At 41.8% G+C, this 23,236-nt stretch overlaps 1 protein-coding gene across 5 annotated transcripts in view; it reads left to right on the forward strand.

Moving 5' to 3' along the window:
* The window catches only part of PLEKHG1 (pleckstrin homology and RhoGEF domain containing G1), a 260,178-nt gene extending 239,140 nt beyond the window's left edge, over positions 1-21,038 (forward strand). For all 5 annotated transcript variants that reach the window (XM_085612486.1, XM_085612487.1, XM_085612485.1 and 2 more), the window contains 3 exons: positions 2,028-2,144; positions 3,232-4,882; positions 16,048-21,038. In XM_085612486.1, the coding sequence (XP_085468612.1) occupies positions 2,028-2,144; positions 3,232-4,882; positions 16,048-17,147 (2,868 nt within the window). In that variant the 3' untranslated portion in view covers positions 17,148-21,038. The remainder of the gene's footprint in view (positions 1-2,027; positions 2,145-3,231; positions 4,883-16,047) is intronic.
* The last annotated feature ends 2,198 nt before the right edge of the window (positions 21,039-23,236 follow it).

Raw genomic sequence — 23,236 nt, forward strand, 5'->3', positions numbered from 1 at the left:
CCATATGTATGCGCTCAGGTGTTCAATTAGTATATAAGAAGGGAACACTTGTTACCGAATTGGGAGCTCTTACACCTGTCACAGAGACCAACTTGGTGACATTTGAACATGAGACAAGTCATTTCAAAGCCTTTCTTTTCACATATATGTACAGAGAAGACCTACTTCCCTAATGCTTAAAGCAAACTGTACTGATGAGCAGTGAAGGAAGTCAGTGATTTACTGCCTTCTGAACTTTTGTACACAGGCATTTATGTAGGTAGAGAGGAGATGGAGCAGATTGGCATAGCTAATAGTGGACAAAGGAACATTCGAGTGCCCTGCAAACCGGTAAGCCTTTGTTTGCTGCACTCAAACTTTAGTGGGCTGAGAATTAGACCTCTAACCACACACATTAGTAAATTAGAACCTACTAAAAGTCAGAGCTAGGCCCGAAAACAAAGGATAATGCTCAAAGAGCCACAGCAGTCACGAGGGTCCGTGTCATGGTTGATACCTTTGGCTTGTCTTGGCTGTAACCAAACTACACATTGCGTTCCGGGACTTGTAGTTTTGCTTTAACCCTTAAGCATATGGGATTGAGAATCCTAGAAAATGTGTTTTCACTTGCTGTTCAATTACTAATAAAACAGATACATTTGAGTTGGCACAACTTTTGTAATTTCAATTCATGTAATTTACTTACTAAGAAAACACATCAATTTAATAAAAAATATGTGATTTCCATAATGTTTTTTCAGGATTTTCATGATATTTTTTGCAGGCTCATGCTTTGGCTCTTAGAGCTCAGTCAATCCACTAGCTCAGCTCTGCCAATTAATTCTCTGATTTGCCCACTTGTAGTTAAATCTGGAACCATGCAGGGTCTCTGTGTGCAGTGCACTAAAGTCATTGTAGCTAGCTATGTCACCACAAGTGGCCACAACATGGCACCTGATTGTATTAAATGGCATTGTTGGTAGAGGATTCTGATCCCACACCAAATGTATCCCGTTAAACAAGCAGTTAGTCACACCGTAAAGAGCTGGTGAGCTCATATTCTGTTTCTACATCAAGTTTCATTCTACCAGAAATAAAATTGCTTTACTCTTCTATTAAAACCATGGTGCATACATACCTGTAATCTGGAAGGCTACCACCTCATGCTTATCTACTGCTCCTAAGCAGAAATTCTGTACTGAAATACCTTTTGGCAGGCAGTTCTCCGCTGCACTTTTAAGTCCCCCACTCATTTGAGCACCCAAACACCATCCACCTCTCAAACCGCCCGTAGCTCTAAACTGAAGGAGATTCGTACAATGGATGCATACAGGTAGTCAAGTGGGTACAAGGGCAAGAGACCAAAATGTAGTATTCGGTAAAGTTACATTTCATTTAGGCACATTGCGAGCCACATGTTTTAAATGGAGGAATTGAAGGACTAAAACTATGGACTCTACTTCCCAGGTGAGTAACTTTTTCATCTTAAATAGCACTATACTCTTTTGCCCTGTAAATGGTCATCCAGGAAGATAAGACGGCTGTTAACGGATTCAGCTTTCCTAAAAGCTAAATTAGAACAGTGGAATGTTTACAGCTGCATTGAAGACTATAGAGTGGCGCAGGGCTAAAAATGGCTGTACAGGCCTTATGCCCCAAAAATTCCAATGTTTGTTTGTTTCTTCCTTTTTAATGTAGGATGTTCTACTCCAGTGTGTGGAATGTTCCATTGGCATTATAGCCCTTCTGCCTATAACTGTTGTTAAAGGCCCTTTCCCTTGTTATAGGCTCTCGCCTTCGGCTCAGACTGTAACTCAGTTTCAGGGCCTTTAACAACTGTTATAGCACTCATCAATTGGCTGGATATACTGCTATATTGTACTTGCTGCTCCTGCACGGAGGGTAAAACAAGGCTCAACTGGTCTAATGTGAAATACATAGTGCACTCTGAATTCATAAACTGCACCACAAAATGTGTTTTCCCAGTGATTTTACTTTTGTACAAAATTGGTTGTGGAACATAATTCATTGCATTTATTCATTTAAAGTGCGTGCATCAGAATTCCCAGCAGAAGGCAAAAGGTGGCCGCAAAAGACTCAATAGCCAAGCCTCTGAAAATGTAGAGAAGCGAAGAAGTATTAATCTCAGCACCTGCCAGGGTCAGGTATGTGATGGATAGGAGCTTAATATTATAATTTTTAATTGGCACTCAAACTTTAATATATCATGTGTTGAAGACTTGTTTGAACTTGGAGTTGATCCACAAAAATAGTCTGAAATGTAGTACCTGGGGATTCTTCCTGCTTTTGGAATACATTTGTGACTGCCCTAGAATTCGCAAAGGATTCCAAAATTTCTCTTGGGAATCTGCAACAGTTGTAGATTTCAGGAATAGGTATGGACTTCTTTTGTGAATTCTCAGTTTTTCATATACGTTGCCATTTATGCATGTATAAATGTAAGTAAATATACTACAAAAGTTCAATTCAACTTCAGAACCCTTCCATTTTTTAACCCACTGGGAAATATTTTTCTATTGTAGAAACTCCTTAACACCTGTTCCCCGACAGATTTGGTGGTGTTCCATTGTCATTCCCTCCCTGAATATAGATTTGCCCCTTTTGACATGGTGGGAATGTGTAATGAAGCAGTATTAGAATACCCACATTATCGCATGTTTGTAGGTGTTTCTCAACTTTTCAATGCATCTCTGTACTGAAGCGTTCACTGCTGACCCCAGTGAGAATATTCTCTCAATGTGATACAGAAGTAATATTACATAGGTAAATAGTATGTAGCTGTTAATTTACATTTTGTGAATAAAAAATCTACATTTACACTTGGAATGCAAGCCTGCTGCATACCAAGAGGCAATTTAGGTGTGCAAATGGCTTTATGAATCCGGCCATTGAGGATTAAAGCTTCCAATCTGTTCACTGATCTTACTGCCTGTGTGAGTGGTATAGACTAAGCAAGCGATAATTATGATTGTGCTTTTTCTAAGGCGATGGCTACCTCGACTGTTTGTATCAGCATCCTAGGACCTTGTGTTTTGGTTTGAAAAAGCTGGAAGTCTGAGCTTTTTCACAGCAAGTACATTCTCAGGACTATCCATGTCACAGCAGAGGCACAAAGCACCCTCAACAATGCAAAATAGAGTTGTTTTATACACACATTGGTTTTAACATTAATGTTTATGGTTCATGTGATGCTATTCACCCATTCTCAGGCATGTGTCTATGCTTTTTCAGATTTTCAAGGAACCATCGGATGAAGATTCTTCCAAAGCAAATTCCAGTTCTGTAGGTCAGCCGTCTCGACAGGTGAACGCAACACAGACCAACTCGGTGATCATGAATATTCTGGGAAGTACAAACACTGGGAGGAACATCTGGACAGATCACCAGATCAGGCAAGCCTTGTTTCCTAGCCGACGGTCTCCTCAGGAGCAGGAGGACGATGAGGATTATTATCAAATGTTCCTACCCTCTGCTTTGGCTGCTAACATGGACTCCACCAGGGTGCATGACGAGCGCAGCACTTCCAGTCGCCCTTGCAGCTGGCACATGGGACTGATGCAACAAAGTGAGATCTCCAGCTCCTACCGAAGAGTTGTCAGGCGGGCTAGCAGTGTTGGTGAAAGTAATACTGGACATAATGGCTTCAGAAGCAGAGCCAATGATCGCAATCAGTTGATTTCACAAAGACACGTCATAAACTACAGCTCTAGGACTGAAGCGGGCAACACACACACATTTGCTGAGTCATCAGAAGAGCTAACCATTGATGACATTGAACACGTCTATGATAATATCAGTTATGAAGATTTGAAACTGATGGGGCTCGTTCACAGGGAGAATGAGGTGCTTCCCCACACATCGAGAAACTCTCTTCATCAAAGTAATAACAAAAGTAACACACGGGGAGTGCCCAGCAGTGAGAAGCAATCAGTCCTAGAAACATCTGGTCTCCTTGGAAACAGCAGAGACATGTTACGAGGAGACATACACACTTCCAGTTCCCATGAGCTCAGAATAGAAGAAGGTATTTATGACACAATAGGCCTCTTAGATCAACCAGTCATGGATTTCAATTGGCATGCTCCTAATTGCTCTAAAAGGAGCAGTTTCATGGGACGAGAAGCAGACCCATGCTATGACAATTTTCAACGATTCGTTTCAGAAGAAAGCCTCCAGTTCAGTGACGACGAGACATTGGATCACCGTGTTCCCCTGGAAAATGACTATATGAATTTGGTTGATAGCTCATCGAACTCTGACTCACACTCGCACAAGTCTGCAGCAGATAAGCTTTCTGAGGAAGTGGATGAAATTTGGAATGATCTTGAAAATTACATAAAAAAGAATGAAGAGAAGAACAAAGATCGACTTCTTGCGTCCTTCCCTGTGAACAGAGATGATGTTCAAGAAAGAATGCATGCTGGAAGCACTCCAGAACTGAGCAAAGAAGTTGAATATTCGTTGTCTACGCTTTCATTGCCTGAAACACCTAGAATAACAAAAAACAAGGTAGCCCGACTCAGTGGGGCCAACATGAGGTTTGGAGAAGGACGTGTTGCTAAGGAGGATTTATTTGTGAGTCTTCACAGGCCCACGTTAGCAGGCGAGATGACATTGGCTGAAAGCCCCTACAAGTCCGCTAGCATTATTCTTTCCAATTCGGATGTAGACGGTGACGACCTGGGTTCGGGCTTTGTTGACAAAACAAAAAATAAAGTATTTTTGATGGCAAGACAGTACAGTCAAAAAATTAAAAAGCCCAATCAGCTATCGAAGTTAAAGAGCCCAGAACAGGAGCAACCTTTGTGCAGGCAACCAAAAGTGAATTCCAAAGATCTTGCAGCAATTCTAGAGGAAAAGAAACAAGGGGGTGCTGCCATTGGTAAGTGGGGGTTAAGGGGAAAGCAAAAGCATTGCATTCTGCTGTAAGCTGTGTTTTGTTTTCTGTAAAGGAATATGCAAAGGCTTTGCAAACTCTTAATACTGCAATATTGGAATACATATGTGGACTTGTATTTTCAAGATGTAGTATCGGTAACTCTTACTCCATTTGTCACAAATGAATATGACTTTAACTCTTGAACCTTTTACTTTGCTTTTTGCATGAATGTTAAGAGTGTGTGAGTAGCAGTATTACATTTGTGTTTTATGTGTGATAATACATCTCTATCTTTAGATGATGCTTTTGCCTTCAGGTTTAGATACCAGGTCATGGAATAGTAATTTGGTTTGGTAGAACCCAGGCCACAGTCACTAACGCTTACCCAATAAACCTGGCGTGTAAACCGAATACTTTTCAAGAGCAAATGATTGGACATTTAAAAATGTTTTTGCACTGCACACACCAATGGAGATGGTGGTTGTGATGCTCGTGGTCTCTTTCAGCTGTCACATGTACTGCAGCCTACTGCATTCACCGGCAGGAAATTAAATGCTTATGTGGCCACTTGGGAAACTGCATTTATCATCTTCCCAGTAAGGAAAAATACAAAAAGACAACAATGTGTCTGTCTGACAACATCAATAGTAAGAACAACTGTATTCCCTCAGACTGAATTCTTGTACCAAGGTCGTAGATGTTTTTTCAGCTGCAATATTCCATTTTTAGAAGATTGTGGCCTCGGTTCACCACATGTATCAAACTGTAGGGTAATTGATCAGTGAAGAAATATTCAACCTTCGGCACCCCAAAAACATTTCAGTCCTTTGGGTCGTTGTCAAATCCAGCTCCTCTTGCCTACGCCTGTCAGAAAGCATCTCCTTTAGCAGGTTCCCCAAATGACCCTTCAGTTAGTCAAAGACCTACTTACACTTCATGCTCACATATCTGGTTCCTTTCTCACATTATCATCTCTGAATGAGGCCATATCACCAATGTATGAACAATTAATGGGCTCCAGTACTTCAATATTACTAGGAGTAGGTTACCTTCCCCAGTTCATTCTATACCTCACAATAATATGTAGTTACTCTTGAGTGACCTCTTGTAAGGGGTTACTTTGCTGATTCCCTCAACAATTGAAGATCAAGGACAGATGGCCGATGGAACAGGAGCACTCTCTACGAGCTCCTGAGGGCCAGGATCACAATCTGTGCGAATCCCCTTTATATGCCCTGGCCATTCACAATCTGAAAACACCAGAACCAAACAAAGATAAGGGTGTGCAAAAAGACAGCAGAGATACCCTATCCAGATTCCTGAATTGTTGAGTAAGTGACTCCTGCTGCCCAGCTACACTGGCGAAGTGGATCAAAGTGTGTTTCTGAATCCTCTTGCCGCCTCTTGTCCGAACCGATGAGAGGACCCAGAGATGACTAAGACCTCGTAGTTTCTGAATCCTGAATTATCATGTAAGTGGCTCCTGCTGCCCTGGCGGAGGGGATCAAAGTGGGTTTCTGAATTGCAATGCTGCCTCTGGTCTGAACCAATGGAGGACATTGAGATGACTAAGGCCTCATGGGTTCCAACCACAGGGCTCCACTACTCTGGCCTGCAGGTATAACCCAACCGAAAAGCAGACAAGGAAGAGAAGACTGACCTGAAGTCACGGTCCCACATAGTTCCCCTGCATTCCATATCAAGCGCCAGATGCCTTAGGGTCCTCTGCTGTCTGGGGCCGCTGTCCACTGCCTACAGATCTACTGCCAAAATTGGTGCTGGGGTGTCTGGCTCCTGACTTTGCTCTGACCTGCCCCTGCAGAGTTGCCTCCCACACACACACACGTCTTACCTTGGCTGGAGAAGTGACATTCAAGCTAGAGGTACCGCAGGAAATCATGGCCATAAGGGGACTAACAGTGATCCAGAGTCCCCCACGAACTCACATGCCCACATGGTTAATGATTTTTGCACTCAACAGACTACATACACTTGGGAGCTCTGTGCATGTCCCTCATCCCACCTGCAATCACCTATTCTCTGGGTTTCCCTGACACTGCCTGAATTTCCTACGAACAAGATTTCTGTGTCCCGAGATGACGACTATCTTGGGTTTTACTGCCCCTCCTTTGCCACTTGCTGTCTTATCCCAAAGGCAGCCATCTTCTCCCTGACCCGCCACAAACGTTTCCCAAAAACAAACAAAGGACTTTGATCTTAGACCATACTAGTCCTCCTCTAGAAAAGAGGGCTACACCCTTTCCAGAGATCTGAATCTCCACCTAGTGGCTAATGTATTAATGGCGACCGCCTTTAAAAGCTAATCCTTCATGAGCCACCGAACTACTGCCTTCCAAACTGGCCCAGATATGTAATACCTGCCATCCAAGCTCGATGCCTGCCACTCCACTGCCCTGAATTCTGTCACATCCACACCCCACCAGATCAATGACTACACTAAACCGGCTTTCTAAAGTCATCCCCTATAAAGTAGGTGTCAAACTCTCCCTCTTCCTAACAAAACAAAGTCCCTAGCTCACACAAGTACCACCATCTCACTCGGCTGCTCCTACCCTACTACCTTCCCTCTCTATTCTAAAACTATCCCCCTCTCACACTACTATGGCCTCACACAGCACCTCCTTTGAAAGACATGGTCCCAATTCCTACCACATAAAATTTCACCAAACATGCTGCAAAAAACTACAAACACAAGATTCTCAGAGAAAACCCAGAAATACTTATAACCAACATTTACCACAGTTTAATACATGCAGGCCTCTGAACTGACTTCATCTTCTAAACCAATAAACCTCCTATATGGAGAAAAAACTTCTTACAGCACCTGCATTTAACCAACACCTTCAACATCCCACACGAATCCAAACTCAACATATCCCCATCCCAAAAATTTGACAGTGAATTATCCATACACAAAAACCTAAACATCCTAATCCCCAAGCCTCAAAGCAAAACCTCCTCACTTTTGAGTGCCACTTCCCCGCTCTCTGCGTCTACATATCAACGGTGCTCAACCACCCCTTCCACTGACTGCACATAAAATATATCCCCGTACGCTCTCCTATCTCAGATGACCTCACCACTCCCCAATCTCATCACACCACCACAACCTACACCCTTCCTGCATCTTCCCCATTCCCAAACCTCATGTAATTATGAACACACTCCTCAATCTAGCTCCTCACCCTCCAAGAACCTCTTCCCCTGATCCAGCGGGTTACTAGCTAGAGATACTCACAAACCACATACTCACCTTGGCCCATTAAACACTCATTCACATATGCTAGTAAGGTACCGCTGGGGTCAATTTTTTGTATTAATACCTGTAAGATGAATTTTACCTTATCATTTCTTACCAAACTTTTCCAACCAAATGTACTTTTCTATGGTCAATGGACCTTTTAGTTAACTATTGTAGGCAAAAATTGACATAGAATAAAATCTCTTTAAATAACCACAGACTCAGAAGAGTTTTAAATGTTTATCTAGTTAAATTCATGTGAGCCAAGAACCCAAATAAAATTCGTACACCGTTTTCTCCAAAGAAGGAAATCAAATTTAAGTCAGAAATTTCGTTAAACAATGTTATTACGATGACTGTACTTGAATAGAAAAAACAGTACAATGACATACTACACAGAATTATAGTTACCTAGGATGGTGTGGAAACCAACCCGGCCAACGAGCTGGAAAGGGTCCCCTGGGGCAGATCAGGTGACAAAGGTTTTGGACAGGATTCAGGGACAGGATAGATGGCCTCTTCTAGATCCAACGCCTGCGTCCTACAGCTCTCTGACACTATCTTCCTCCTCGATTCTTCCGCGATCTTCTTCTAATCAATTAGGGTTTAGGCTCCAAGTCTGCAATTTGAGTCTTCTTCAATATTTGCTCAGTTCTCGGACAGCATCCCGGTCTCTCAGCATTTCGGCAGTACGAGTATAACTAACTAAACTACCTCAATTATACCCTTCTGATGGCATGTACCACCCCTTAATGTTTCAAATTTATGAAACTCCTAATTCTGATTGGACAGGAAAGGGGGGATGATCATCCCACCATGCTAAGTTTTAATAATTTTCTTTAGTCTATTGTTCAGCGTTCCCGTCCCTTAATTTATTTTCCCAAGGTTTATTCCCCACCCGCATTTCACATCTTTATCAATAAAAAGAATACAATTTAAAATGTTCTCATTCGTCAAGGACATGTTGCGATCGTGGCCTTGGCTGAGGTTCAAGAACATCATCATGGTTCCTGGTGGGTTTCGAGTGCGCGTGCGTAAAGTATCACATAGTGTATAATCTTTAGTATTGCTCTGAGGCCCAAATACGAACTAAATAGAAAAAGTCAAAGAAACATGTTCAAAATCAAAATAAAATGATTTCACTGTATACCACCTATTTCTACTCTAATCCCATTTACTCATAAAAATCACACTAGGGTTACTTGTTAGTACAACACATATGCAAGCTTCCCCTAAGCTTAAATGTATGAACTGTAATGCATGTTTAGCATTTACAAACCTAATTTTTACGGTATTACAAGTTATCTTGAGAGGATTGCATCCAAGCAAGTCTCCTTTATACGAGTCCTTGCTCCATCACCCCTATGCAGCTAGACCACAGGCCTCCACTAGAACCCACACTCCACATTCCATGGCGGACTAGCTTCTACTATAGCCCCCTCCCCAGCCTACGATGACCACCAGCCTCTGCCTTCTCTTGCCACGGAACCAACTGCCTCCCAACTGATCTCCACTATCACATGCCTGGAACTCAAAATCAACAAAATATTGGAAGAAATCTCCTCACTACGCAAAGACTTGCTACAGCTTGCCTCCCATTCACATAACTAAGGTGAACACTGGCCAGACCAAAACTATGCACCCGACTCCCAATGCTCTCCTCACTGGTTACCTATCCCCTACACCCACTACCACCTCAAACCTAGACGCACCAATACGAGAATGTCGCAGCTAGGAGCTGAGATGCTGAGCAACTCCTACAACAACGCTCCCAGCCATCCCTGCTACCACAAGATTCTGGTCATCCTTGGCACTAGCGGGATCCCCTCCAATTGCTTCCCTAGACCACCTGCCCAACTTAATACCATCCAACCCAACCATTCGATTCAAAAACACCTTCGCTAAACTGCATGCTATTAAACTGTTGGTCAGCAGTCAAATATGCCACCATAAATAGCGGAGAACAAATCTTCCCGAAGAACTCCACAGACAGTGTACTAGGAGACATCAACCTGCACCTGTATGATGCTGATGACCCAACAGTACAAGCCCTATCCACTCTCCTTGAATCAACAGATCTCACTCAACACTGCAAAAAGGAAACTCACAATAAGAGCTTTACCCTAGACGCAGTCATCTCCAACCATAATACCATATCCTTCCATTTAATCCTACCCACCAACTAGACTAATCACCACACGGTTTTATTTGACCCAGTGTCCACCAACCTACACTCCGCACCCAAATTAATCGTTCCAAGTACTGGACAAGAAATACCCGCAAAATCCCCCAATCAGAACCCCTATACAGCTTTCAAATTCTACCCCCATCTGACCTTACCTCCACGAATACCTCAGATCCCACTACAACATGCAACCGTCAGACCTTCTTGACACTGTCACCCCTATAACACTCAAGAAATCAAGAACTATCCCTTCCTGATCCTGGTTCAATAAAGACTCGAACAAAGAGAGATGAAAACTTAGACTGGCTGAAAGAAACTTGAGACAGCAAACCTCATTGATCCATCTCCCCTCCTCCGAGCAGGACGCCTAAAATACAAAAAACATATTTACAGAAAAAAATCTTTTTTCTTCCTAGCCCAAGTTGACCACTCTAGAAACAGACCTACAGACCTTTTCAACATCAGCAAACCTAATCCTTCCCTCCACACTCATATGATGACTCTGTCAAGTGCTGTGAGGAATTTGCCAAAATCTTCTCTGAAAAAGGAATAAACATTGAACTCTCACTGCCCCACCACCTCCCCACCAATGATGTCCCTTCTACCAAAGATGGTGCTTCCACTGCCTCATCTCCAACCAATAATGGTCCCCGCAAACCCAGCTCTGCCTCACCCAACTATAAACAATATATATACAACTGAAAAACAATGCAACCTGGACCAAGTTCCAAAATATCTCGGAAGAAGAAATCCACCAAAATCCTTGCATCCATAAAGCTGACATCTCACCTTTCTAACCCGCTTGCCTCATCAAAAACCTCAGACACATCATCTCACCAACATAGACTAAAATCATTAATATCAAATATCCAGCAGCACACTACCAACCTCCCTCAAACTTGGAAAAGTCACCCGCTCATCAAAAAGCTAGACGCCGGGCAGAATGACCTCAACAACTACAGACCTATAACCAACCTCCATCTCCTTGCCAAAACTATTAAAAAATATGTGCGCTCACAACTCAACAGCCACATTGAAAAATTTGAGCTACATGACACCTTCCAATCTGGGTTCAGGAAAGGCTACAGCACAGAAACTGCAATTCTGAACATCACGGATGACTTGCACGTCTCTCGATGAGGGTCAGGCATGCCCTCCTCATCCTCCTGGACCTCTCAGTGGCCTTCGATACTGTTAACCATAACATTCTCCTAAACACCCTCAGGCATCAACAGTACCATCCTGCAGTGGTTTGCCTCATACCTGAACCAGCGATCTCAAATAATCAAACTGAACAAATCCACTTCAACAGCAATATCAGTTCCACAAGGTGTTCCCCAAGGATTAATCCTATCCCCTGCCTTATTCAGCCTCTACATGGAACCACTCGCAGTCATCCTGAAACAAGCCAGAACTGCCTACCATCTCCATGCCGATGACACCCAACTCTACATTAAAATCTCGTCTCTCAGAGACATCCAGCACCTAAACAACACGCTCTCCATGATACAATCATGGCTGACCAACAACCACCTAATGCTAAAACCAAACAAAACTGAACTCCTCCTTATCCAACCAAAAGGAAAGTCCTATCCGATATGCAACTGACTGGACAAGCTAACTGCAGTAAACTGTAAATTATCCCTCTCGAACTCTGTCAAATCATTAGGGAATACTCTTGACAATAACCTGAGCATGAAAAACCAAATTAATTCCTCAGCACAAAGTGCCGCCTTCACGATGAAACACTTAAAAATCACACCCTTCATCCCCTCGAAGACTTAAATACTGTAGTACAACCCTTAGTCCGCTGTAAGATGGACTACGGTAATGCAACGCTCAACAGTATCCCAAAAAAACAGAAATCCTATGAAATCCTCACTTAACGCAGCAGCCAGGCTCCTCTCCTTGGTGAGCCACTATGATCACATCACTCCCACACTCAAGAAACTAAACTGGCTACCAATCAAAGCAGGAAGTTTATTCAAAATGGCCTGCATAGCCCACAAAGCTCTCTACACTGAAAAATTAACCTTACTCGCAAACAAACTTTCAAAAGTTGGACAAAAGAGGCACCTGCGAAACTCAAACACTCTACTCTTGATTCCATTAAATGTAACAAAGAAAAAGCACTCACCTGTGCCTTTTCTGGGAATGCACCTAGAATCGGGAATGCCCTGCCACAGGATCTACGTGCAATTATTCCCACACTTGAGGAAAACCCTCAAATGACTTCTTCTCTGTAAATACCTGTACCTTCCCACCTAAAACGACCAACTTCCTTGATACACTTCCCCGATGATCCTCAACAAGCCTGAACAATTTCGTCTCTCAAAATTAACTATGCTGTACCTGAACTTTTTTTGGGGGGGGACCTACCATTGGTACCTCCAGACTATATTTTCTGTCTATTCCATATTTACCATATATGCCTACTGCTTTTATTATTCTCCTTGTATACTGTTGGTAATGTTGCTATGTATACTCCGTAAAGTGCTCTGATACCTTTGGGTCAAGTTTGCGCTATATAAAACTCGAAAAAATAAATAAATTGTAACAAAGTAGACCTTTGCTCTCCACAGGAACATTACCTGCTTGGAGCTGGAGTCTATTTTACTTACTTTGCTGTCACCAATAAAAAATAAAAGGTCTTTAAATGAAGAAACAGAACATCAAAAATGTGTCGAATACAACAAAGAGAGACAGGACAAGGTTAAGGACTCCAAGGAATGATCATATTCTGAAGAAGGGGCTTAATAACCCAAAAAGTACAGGTTTTAATACCTTTTAGTGCACTAATCAACAACTGCATGTCAAGATGGTACAGTCTCTATAGTTTTGATGTCATGCACAAGAGCTAAATAAAGTTGCATATCCCAAGAAACTCTTCAGTTAAGACAATAAAATGGTAGAATAAAATAATTATAGAGAAGATTACAAAATTAACCAGTGCGTTTATTTATGGGCAACGGTTATTCTGTGACTTTGGTGAATATTAGGTAAGTTTAATATGCCAAAATTACTATGTCATTAGTCACAAAAGATGCATTATAAATGTGCTTAATGATATAGTCCAAGGTTGAACAATTACTGATGTCAAATCATAAGTGCAGATCTGACGATTGCTGTGCTGTGATGGCGCACATGTTAAAGGGGGTCAGCTCACACATTTTGTTCCTGAAGAAATATTTTCGAGGCAGAAAAATATATTTATAATAAATATGTAGCAAAACTGGCCCAATTTGATATCTATAAGTATCTCCAAACAAGATAATGTGTGAGCCAGAAAGGTAGTGGACGAAATGTGATTCAACAGGAAATGGAGAGCCCAAAAGATAAAAAATGAAAAATGGTGAGAGAGATTAAGTGTAACCATTGTACTAATTGAAACAGAATTAAATAAGCCCAGCAAGACCAGGGTATGTCTGTTGTGAAGTGGCACCGTTTTATTGGAAAGCCGAGGAAAAGTGAATCATAAGTTATAAGATTAACAGATGAGATCTTAGGAGGCCAGTAGAGAGGTGCAATAGAGGAATATGTGGTAGTATATGCAAGGAATTTGATTATATTCATATCGTTAAATGGGCTGAGTTCATATTGATGAAGAGAAGGAAGAATTGACATTGGCGGGTGATCTCAATCAAGGAAGAAGAATACCGATAGGTTCCAAATATCTGTAAAGAGAAATAGTTTGGTCACTAACCAAAATGGTGGAGCAAAATAAAATGAAAGTAGAGAAGCAAAATATACATCCAAATGTGATGATCAGTGAATGTTCAGGTAAAAATGAGGTAGCTAGCAAACAGTGAATAGTAGACCAATAGTAATTTTACACGCTAAAGGGGAGAGCTCCAGATTGGATAGTAAAGAAGGTCTTGCACATAACAAATCACAATACAATTAATTTTCCTTGTGAAGTGGTTGTCTACGTTTGACAAAGCGGTCAGCAGCATTTAACTACCAAATGGGTGACCCACTTTAAATTAAGAAACTAAAATCCAGAGCTGTGTAATTAGTAGTACTTGGCAAAATGAATATAATGCTGGTGAAACAAAGTAAATCTAACCTAGGGGTATTGCACTATCATCTAGTTGAATCAGCAGAAGTAGCTACGTGCCTTTACTACTGGAAAAATCACCAGCGCCTAGAAATCTAAATTACTGTGGAAGGCTTAGGAGTTGGGAATTTGGCTACATCTGCACCATAACATAGCCACCCACCTAATGGCTGCACTGTATACCAACATGTACACCAACATGTACACCACCACCTATTTCTTGCTCTACCACCAACACAACCCACCTCCTTTACACAAACATCTGCACTCCAAATCATTGCTTTCACCACCACATCTAATCCACACCTCCTTCTACACCTGGCCAACACCAAAACATAGACCCTGCACGGGCTGCACTCTGTACCACGGACTCTGGGCATGTACCATGCCCCCTGCATTGAAACCATTTACACTGCAAATACCATAGAATACACTCACCCTACACCATGTATTTCGTACAGCTTCCACATAACTACCTAAACCCTACCTCCCGTGACAGTACCACATGTGCCCTGCAAATTAACAGAGGTCCTGTTCAGAAGGTAGAGTTCAGCTCCAGCAAAAAAGCCACTTCCAAACTGAAGTGAAAAACAAGCAACCTCAGACCATTTTAAGACTTATTGGGTATGATCACTGAGGTGCAGCTTTGGTCCTTTGGCAGAAGAAGATGGTCAGATGATGAGGCACATACTTGCATCATAGCTGTTGTACTTAAAGATTCACACTCAAAGCTATGAGTGAAATGCTTGGAACACAGACTTAGGTGGCAAAAAGGCATATGGGATGCACCTCCTACACTTTTATACCATTTATAAGGAGAAAATATGTCAGAATACAAATTCTAAAAGTGGGCGTTTTTAGTTATTCTCCACTCCATGTCATTGGTTCCTCAGAGTGGTCAGGTTAACTCCAGCCATTGGCCGTTGAGTGTCTTTAATACAAGGATCTTACACACAGTGATTCAGCCATTGTGCTAGAATCACACTATTATCTCCTTTCTTTTTCAGGCCACTGTTGTGGCATTCCTCTGTGACATTACCCATCCGTCAGCAATGATTTTCAGTACCACAGGCAAATGGAATTTTATCTCTGTCACTCGCTGTGCCAGGAAAAGGGCTGATTTCCCCCCCCCCTCCGCCCCCCAATAATCTGGTTGTAGCCTTACCCCTCTCTGTAGGGAGTCACCAGCTCTGCTGACCATTTTGGATAGCCATAGCCCCATATTTGCTTATTCCCAAGACCGTTAAGGGAATCTGTCACTGGTTGTGCTGCACCCTTTCTGTCTTTGTGTGTGTAATCCTGTAAAGCTGCTGTCAATACTTTTATTTTCTGTGAAAGAAGCTGGCGCTACTACTGTTGCTTCATTATTGGACACCTGTTTGTGTCCAAGGCCCACTTGCATTGCTACTTTCAGAATAGTATCCTGTAGGCGAAAGTGTGCTGGCTATATGTGTATTAGAGGGACTAGCACTTCTGCTATCATATTGCAGTCGATCTGCGTGCGAGGAGCGCTTATACTGTTGCTGCCTATGCTGATAATACTGTTCCATCTCAGGTTAATACAAAGGCCAAAAGAACTGGGTTTTTCAGTGCTTGTTTTATGTTAAAATTGTTATGTTACGTAGTGTTCACTACATGTTAATTTTATCAATTTTCATTACCAGGTGCCAGGATTGCAGAATACTCCCAACTGTATGACCAGATTCTTTTTCGAGAGTTGCCATCCAAACCACAGAACGATGCCTGTTCCACCTCATCTGCTTCGCACATCCCACACCCGAAGCCACTGTCATCACAGCTCAGTAGCGAATGTTCACAAATGGAGGAGTGGCTTTTAGATTCTACCTACAGTAATGGAGACTTGGCCAATTTTTTCTCCTTGTCTGACAATCAAGGTGCTAAATCAATTTACAGCTCTTCCGAACTCGATGCGAAAAGTTCCCAGAAGCAGCTGACGTGTTCCATATCTTCCCCCAAAGGTTCCCCTCATCCCCAGGACCAAACCCAAAGATGTAGCACATTTGCGAGTCAGTCTAACAAGCAGAATGTGCGCCAGGATTTCCTGTTCAACTCTTTGGAAAATAAAGGAAGCAGTTCCAAACTCCCAAAGTATGGTAGATCACAGTCAATCCCTTCAGTTATGGCCAGCAGGTCAGGTGAAACCATAAATTACAGGGACAAACTGACCCCAAAGAACCTAAATTCCAATGAATGTGTGTGGTCTGGTAGGCCAAAAAATGTGTATGACACGCCTGGTTCATTTTCATGTGATACGACTCAGAAAGGTTTGAAAGACCGTTCAGATCTCACTCTGCAGGACTCCCAACAAATCTTACTTGTAAACAGAAACCCACCCCTCAATGCTGAGATTGCAAAGCAGAACTATTTTTCTAACTTTAAAGACAAAGGAGGGTCAGACGACAATGACGACGATGATGATTATGTTGAAATTAGGTCAGATGACGAGGACAGTTGCTTCGATGCTGATCAAATCAAAGCAGAGAAGTCTGGCATGTCATTCACTGTAAGCCACGCCCCTCCTCAAACACTCAATAACACAGACATGTCTTATTCCTTCAGTGATCCATGCACACCTGCAAAGTCTAAAAGCAGCAGGCACGCCTCCTCTCCACAACTGAACACGTATAGTGACTCAGACAAACTCAATGACTATTTGTGGAGAGTACCATCACCTACACAGCAAAATATTGTTCAGTCTTTAAGGGAAAAGTTTCAGTGTCTTAGCTCAAGTAGTTTTGCATGATTATCTGTAACCAACGTAATTTATGCCCAGGTAGCTTGGCACGTTTAGAGCCTTGAAACAAAAAACTGGCACTTTGTACTGTAAGGTCTTTTAGCGTTCTGACTTCATGCACTGTATCACAGCAATACCTGCTTATTGTATCTTTGTTTACAAGTGTAATCAAAAATGTAAAAGGATTAGCTGTGTATTGCTAGTTGTTCTATTACGAGTCACCTATTCAGCAAGTCTCCGCTCTTGGAACGGTGAAAGAGTGGGATGTGAACATTAATAATTTCACTCTAGATGCATGTTTAGGTGCTTGATTGTGGGGTAAAACACACATGCTATCCCATTTTGCTCAGTTCTTCTTGCTTATTGGAGAACGCACTTAACAAGTAACTTCCTCAGAGTGGACCTTCCTGCCAGTTCGTCCTGTGGGTCATAAGTGTTGCTGTCGACTGCTACCCTGTCTCTTTAGGTTTTTGCTGTTTTCATGCAAAACATGGTGCTGTTCCAGTCCAATGTTGGAGGAGTTTGATCTCCTTTTCCAGTGGCAGTTTAAATTATGTTGTTCTTTTACATTTGTTGGCTTTCTTCTGGTTTATCTGTCTATTATAATCCCAGTGGTACAAAAATGACATCATGTGCAACTTTCATCCAGACATTAACAAAGATAGGTTCTAATAATCCAGCGCCAGTCTACATAAGAACACCGATTGCCTGCACCAGTTTCTCCAGCAATGTTCTTCAAGAAATTGATACATGTTAGAAATGTCACTTTCTGACTTCCTACTAAATTCTGTGCGCATATCAGCGAGAGTTACTGTGTTCATGTAATTTATTTATGAAATGCTTCTCATTTGTTTTTTATGGTCTGGTCATATTCCACTCAAAAGACCATTTTCATGCAGATCAAAAACACCTCAGAATAATCGTATGCTTCGATCCTAGTCTGAAATCCTTATTCTGTTTCGACTATAGAGTGATCAGGGTTAAACTGAAACTTCACTTTAAGCGAAACTTTCCACAACCAAATTCTCAAACCATATTTGATCAATGATGAAGATAATACACAGAAAAAAACGGAGTTGTCTAACTTGCCCTAACCTCAACTCCTTGGATGTCAAATTAAACATCATATTGTTTATGCAAAGCTAAACCATTTGACAAACAGCAGTAGGCTAGACATAGAGCACTTGCGTGTCTACATATAAATTCACACAACTTCAAAAGTCTACCTTGAATATGTCAAGTGCCTTGAAATAAGACTGCAAAAGAGCTCCTTTTCCTCGCAGACCCATTATTTCTTAACATCCGGCTTTGTATCTTATGAAGTTCGCAAGAAGAAACTAGGTGTCAACCAAGAAAAGCAAGTTAAATGTATGTGTCCATCTGACACAGGATGTAGGTCAAAAGAGGCTTCATTGCAGAACATGCACCCTTTGTCTCATAACTTGAACAGAGCTTGGATTATCTCAAAATGTCTAAGAAATCTCTGGATGATTCAGACCATATTAATTTGGATGTTCTTTGGCTCCGCATAAGCATATACACCTTAAATATAAAACAACATCAAGACGTCCTGCTGTGCAACTTGCATTTTGACACTTGGAACATGTAACTGAAATAACACAGGCAAATTGAAGTCAGTATTTGACATTATTGAAATATTTTTACTGTTTCAAGCATGTTAATAAATAAGAATTTGGTGTTTTTCTTAAACTACATATGTAGGTATTTTATCTTCAGATATCAGTGGGATGCTAGTGTAAGTATTAAGATACATATTTGCTTGCCATTGAAAAACAATTACTTAGTAAATGTGATCTATCCTTTTTAAAAATACCAACACCATTCCTTGCACTGGTGCTGTGTGGTTTGTCCTCTAGAAGCTCCTTGGGCAGCCTTATTTGTAAACATTGTACATGTAACCTTAATGTCGTGGAACAATTTACACTATGGATTAATTACAATAGATCAGTGTCTTCCACAAGAACCTTGCAGTTGACAGAACTCATGAAAGATATGTTACCTCTAATACACCTAACGTATTGCATGGTTTCACTGTTATTGGAGGATGCACTGGAACATTTTAAGATACTGGTAACATATGGAATGTGTAAATGTAGAAACAGTAGAATATAATCATTTGTATATGGAAGACTTGGTTTCCTGACTCCCTATCCTTTGAATGTGAACATACTTTTCCAACACATGCACAGCAACATTTAAAGGTTAGGAAAGTTCATGGATCTTGTGGAAAGTTTGTCCTCACAGATCATACAAGCGTGATTTTGTAAGTAATGTGCTGTTTAAAACTACCTCTGCACTTCCAAGCAAGGCAGTTGCCCCAACCCTCAATCATTTAATAAAAAAAAAAACCTGTCCTGTGGCACATGATTGACATTGATGCATATCATTGTATATGTGCATTGTGCGAGTGAGGCATAGTACACAGCAATGGAAATGCATAAGGCTAGAGTAAAAAGCCAGGATCTGAATTGCGAAATCTCATCTCTTTCTTGCATGAACATCTTATCTTGTGCTGGGCTTCTGGAATTATAAAAGTTTTAATCGAGGGGGAAAGGTGGGAGCCGAAGGAGTAACTGCTGTGGTTGTAAAATAGATTTAGCATCATTTAGACGCAATACTGGAAATATACGGTCTCCTCAAAGTGTTAGGTAGTTTTTGATATGTTCTAGTCTTTAAAGGCATTGTTTCAAACTAAATCAACTTCTCAAATGTAGTTAAAGGTTTCATTGAGTTGGAAAATTCGGTAGTAGTTGGTAACCCTATAAAATTATTCCAAGGTTAAATTATTTCATGTATCCGTGTCAACATTGTACTAGCACAAAAGTTCCATGTTCTCATACGAAATGTAAAAATTTATTAAAAAAATTTAATTAGTGCACATAATATGCAACCAAGATATACTTCCAAAATGTGTGTACAGATGTGTGCAGATGCACACGCACAATCCATTGCTGACATTCTTTCTAAGTGCAAGGTGTAGTTATGAGGTACAAGTAAAATAAGCAACATTGACTACACATAGCTTCTCAAGAAAACAATATGCAATTTCTAAAAAAGGTGACGTGCTTCGCATTGTACTTTCCCTTGACTATCACTTCCCTTAACAATGTGAGCCTGCCACTGTCTTCAGTTGGATAGCAGATATTAGTGATCTGATGTGTTCCTCCACCAAAGACTACAGAACAATGTGTGAGAAGCTGAGAAACCGCATAATGTGAAAGATGAAGTAATAAATTGTAAACCCTGGGTCGATTTACTGTGAAAAAAACAGCAGTAGCAACATGTTTATGATCACCTGTGGATACAGGCAATTGCTATTTCTTAAATAAATGAAATATTTTTAGTCAATTGGAATAAAAGGTTAGTGTGATATCTTCCTTCATCCTGTTCCTTCGAACAAGACTATATATGTTGTGGGTAGGTGCCTCAATTCAGGAAAAAATACAAAAAAAGGAAAAAACTTTGTTTCTGGAAAAAAACCTCTCTATGTTATATATCAGTGCTAGCCGAGGTCCCAGCTTCTCGTACGGTGGCACCATCTGCACTGTGCCATCTGCCGGAAAGGTTGCACATGAAGTTTTTGAGGTTTGTTAAATAGTATGTTACTGCCTTGCAGCACTAATCATACTATCTTGTCCTATGGATAAAAGATGGATTTTTTTTTAAGTTGCACTTTTTATAATGACCTGTCTTTGTACAGTATGTAAAAAAATGTATGTACATGTAGCTGTCTCATTGTCGTTTTTACGTCATTTTTGCTTTGCTTAACAGTCAAGTTTAAAGCATGCCCGAATTCTGTAACTTTGTTCTACTTAGAAATTAATGTAATAAATACTATACATGTCTGAAAAAATAAACACTATTGTGTAGATTACATGATGCAAGGATGCTGTGGTGTCATTTAATGATGTGATGCGATCTGGGGTTTAGCATTTATTAGCTCTGTTGGACATAGAACCCTTTGCACAATTACAGTATATGCCAATGAGTAATTGGTGGTGCAAAAGGATATGACTGTTTACTGGATTTATACCATTAAATTTTTTTGTGAAGCTCAGACTTAAGCTTTTAACGGATGCTATGCTTTATCTTCAGGATTTCCTTTTAGTCGCTTCTGTTTACACATCTGACGTGATTCCTTTGCATTTAAAAATAATGCTGTAACATATTGGGTGTGTTTGTATTGATGGAGGTTTATGTAGTGCAAATGTAGCTACAAAGCAACATAGGTGAGGGTATATGGGAGGAGTACAAAACAGGAACCAGATCCTAAAAAGGTCGTGCCTTTGGTTTAAGTGGTTTTGATTGATCCAATAAAAGAACAGGACAAAGTGGCCATGAGACAATACTACTTAAAAAAATTATCAATCCTTGTCTCTCATGAGACGTCGTCTGGATTCCTTGCATAGGATGTGCTCAAAATCCAAATCCAGCAAGTTGGTTGAGGAGTGAGTTCAGCTGTTGCAAAAGTCTCACTGGAATATAAGTTGCTGCCTTATGATAATGTCCAGCCCAGTTGACAGAATTTCCAGAGTGAAGTGATCCAAAGTATCCAATTTATGTTTGATGGGAGCATCACAGCTGAATAGCAAGTTTTAAAGCTATCCCCCTTTGTGCACAAATAGCTTAATATACCTGTGAAGGACAGCCCCTTCGCATTCCTCAGCCTCCTTATACATCTCTCTCGATTTCCTGGCTATATATATCACAAATTTCAACCCTATTAGAAATACTACAAATCTGCAAAAGTTGCAGGAGTTTATTCTAAGAGTCCCTTAAAGTTTTATCCTTCCGTGTTCTAGAGATGCTGCTGTCTATTCAGTCAGAAAATGTGTTCATTCTATCTCTGTGGTGTTGCCAGATTTATGGCTTTAGGGCTGGAAGAGTGAGTGTATTTACAAACCGACTGGGTTTTGACCAGGCACGGCTGACAATTGACCTGGTGACCTTTGCAGTATCTGGAAAATCAAAAAACATTTCAGCTACTTCTTGGGCAGAGGTACATCGTGTGAATTTGTTAACAGCGGTTGACACTCAGAATAGACATATAAAGTATGGTGAAATAGAAAACTATAAACATGGAAGGGGTGCTACCTGGGTTATCTGAAAGAGACACGTTCGTGATAGATTCTTGACCTTCGAATATCCCCATGCGTCAGACTGGATACGGAAAGTTTTAGTCATCCGTACCCTTGCGCATCTGTAGTCGTTGTCGTACGGCTCCACATACGTTGCTGGCGTCGTAGTCGCCGAGATGACGTCGTCGGAGCTACTTGGATGCGACCACGCGCGCTGACGTCAGTTCTTTCTTTTTCCGCGCCAGAAAGCGCAGCTCCGAGAGAGAGCGGTACTCATAGTTAATCTTTTAACTTGGTTTTTGAGACTCGTTCCTCTTGTTTTGTCGAGTACTCGACTCCTGGTGCAGTAGGGATGCCCGGGTTTAAGTCCTGCAGGGACTGCCGTTGGACCATGTCAGTGGTGGACCCGCATGACGTGTGTCTCTTCTGCTTGGGGAACGCCCATGACCCCGAGGCATGCCCCGATTGTCGGGCCATGGCGCCGAAGGCATTGCGGGAACATTCCCGAAAGTGGTTGGAGGCCCGGCAATCGGCTCCGCACCGCTCAAGGTCCCGTTCCCGTGGGAGGTCAAGGGACAGGTCGCGGGGCCGACACCATCGGTCGTCGGAATCGGTCACAGGTAAGTCAAGGCGCCATAAAAAGTCGAAGAAGCAGCGTCGCTCTTCGTCTACCTCTCATCGGTTGCGGGATGCAGTGGAGGGGGCAGGTGGTCACTCCCGCGGTTCCGGTGGAGCCTCCGTTGTTGCCTGTGACCTACCCTCCTTTCCCAGGCTCACATGCGACATCGGAAGAAATACAGGTATTCCTGTCGCCCATGCGCCGTTTGTTTCCCACATCGGATCCCTTCGGAGCGTCTTCGGGCCCCGTGGACCCATGGGGTGGTTCTGTCCCCGTACCGCCGCCTTTGGCCCCGGCTACACTGGCAAGATACCCTGTGGCGCCGTCGGCTTGGGCGCCGCTGATGGAGCAAGGATTCGCAAAAGAGACTTGCTCGAACG

The sequence above is a fragment of the Triturus cristatus genome, chromosome 6 (genome assembly GCF_964204655.1).
Source record: "Triturus cristatus chromosome 6, aTriCri1.1, whole genome shotgun sequence".
Taxonomy (NCBI): Eukaryota; Metazoa; Chordata; class Amphibia; order Caudata; family Salamandridae; genus Triturus; species Triturus cristatus.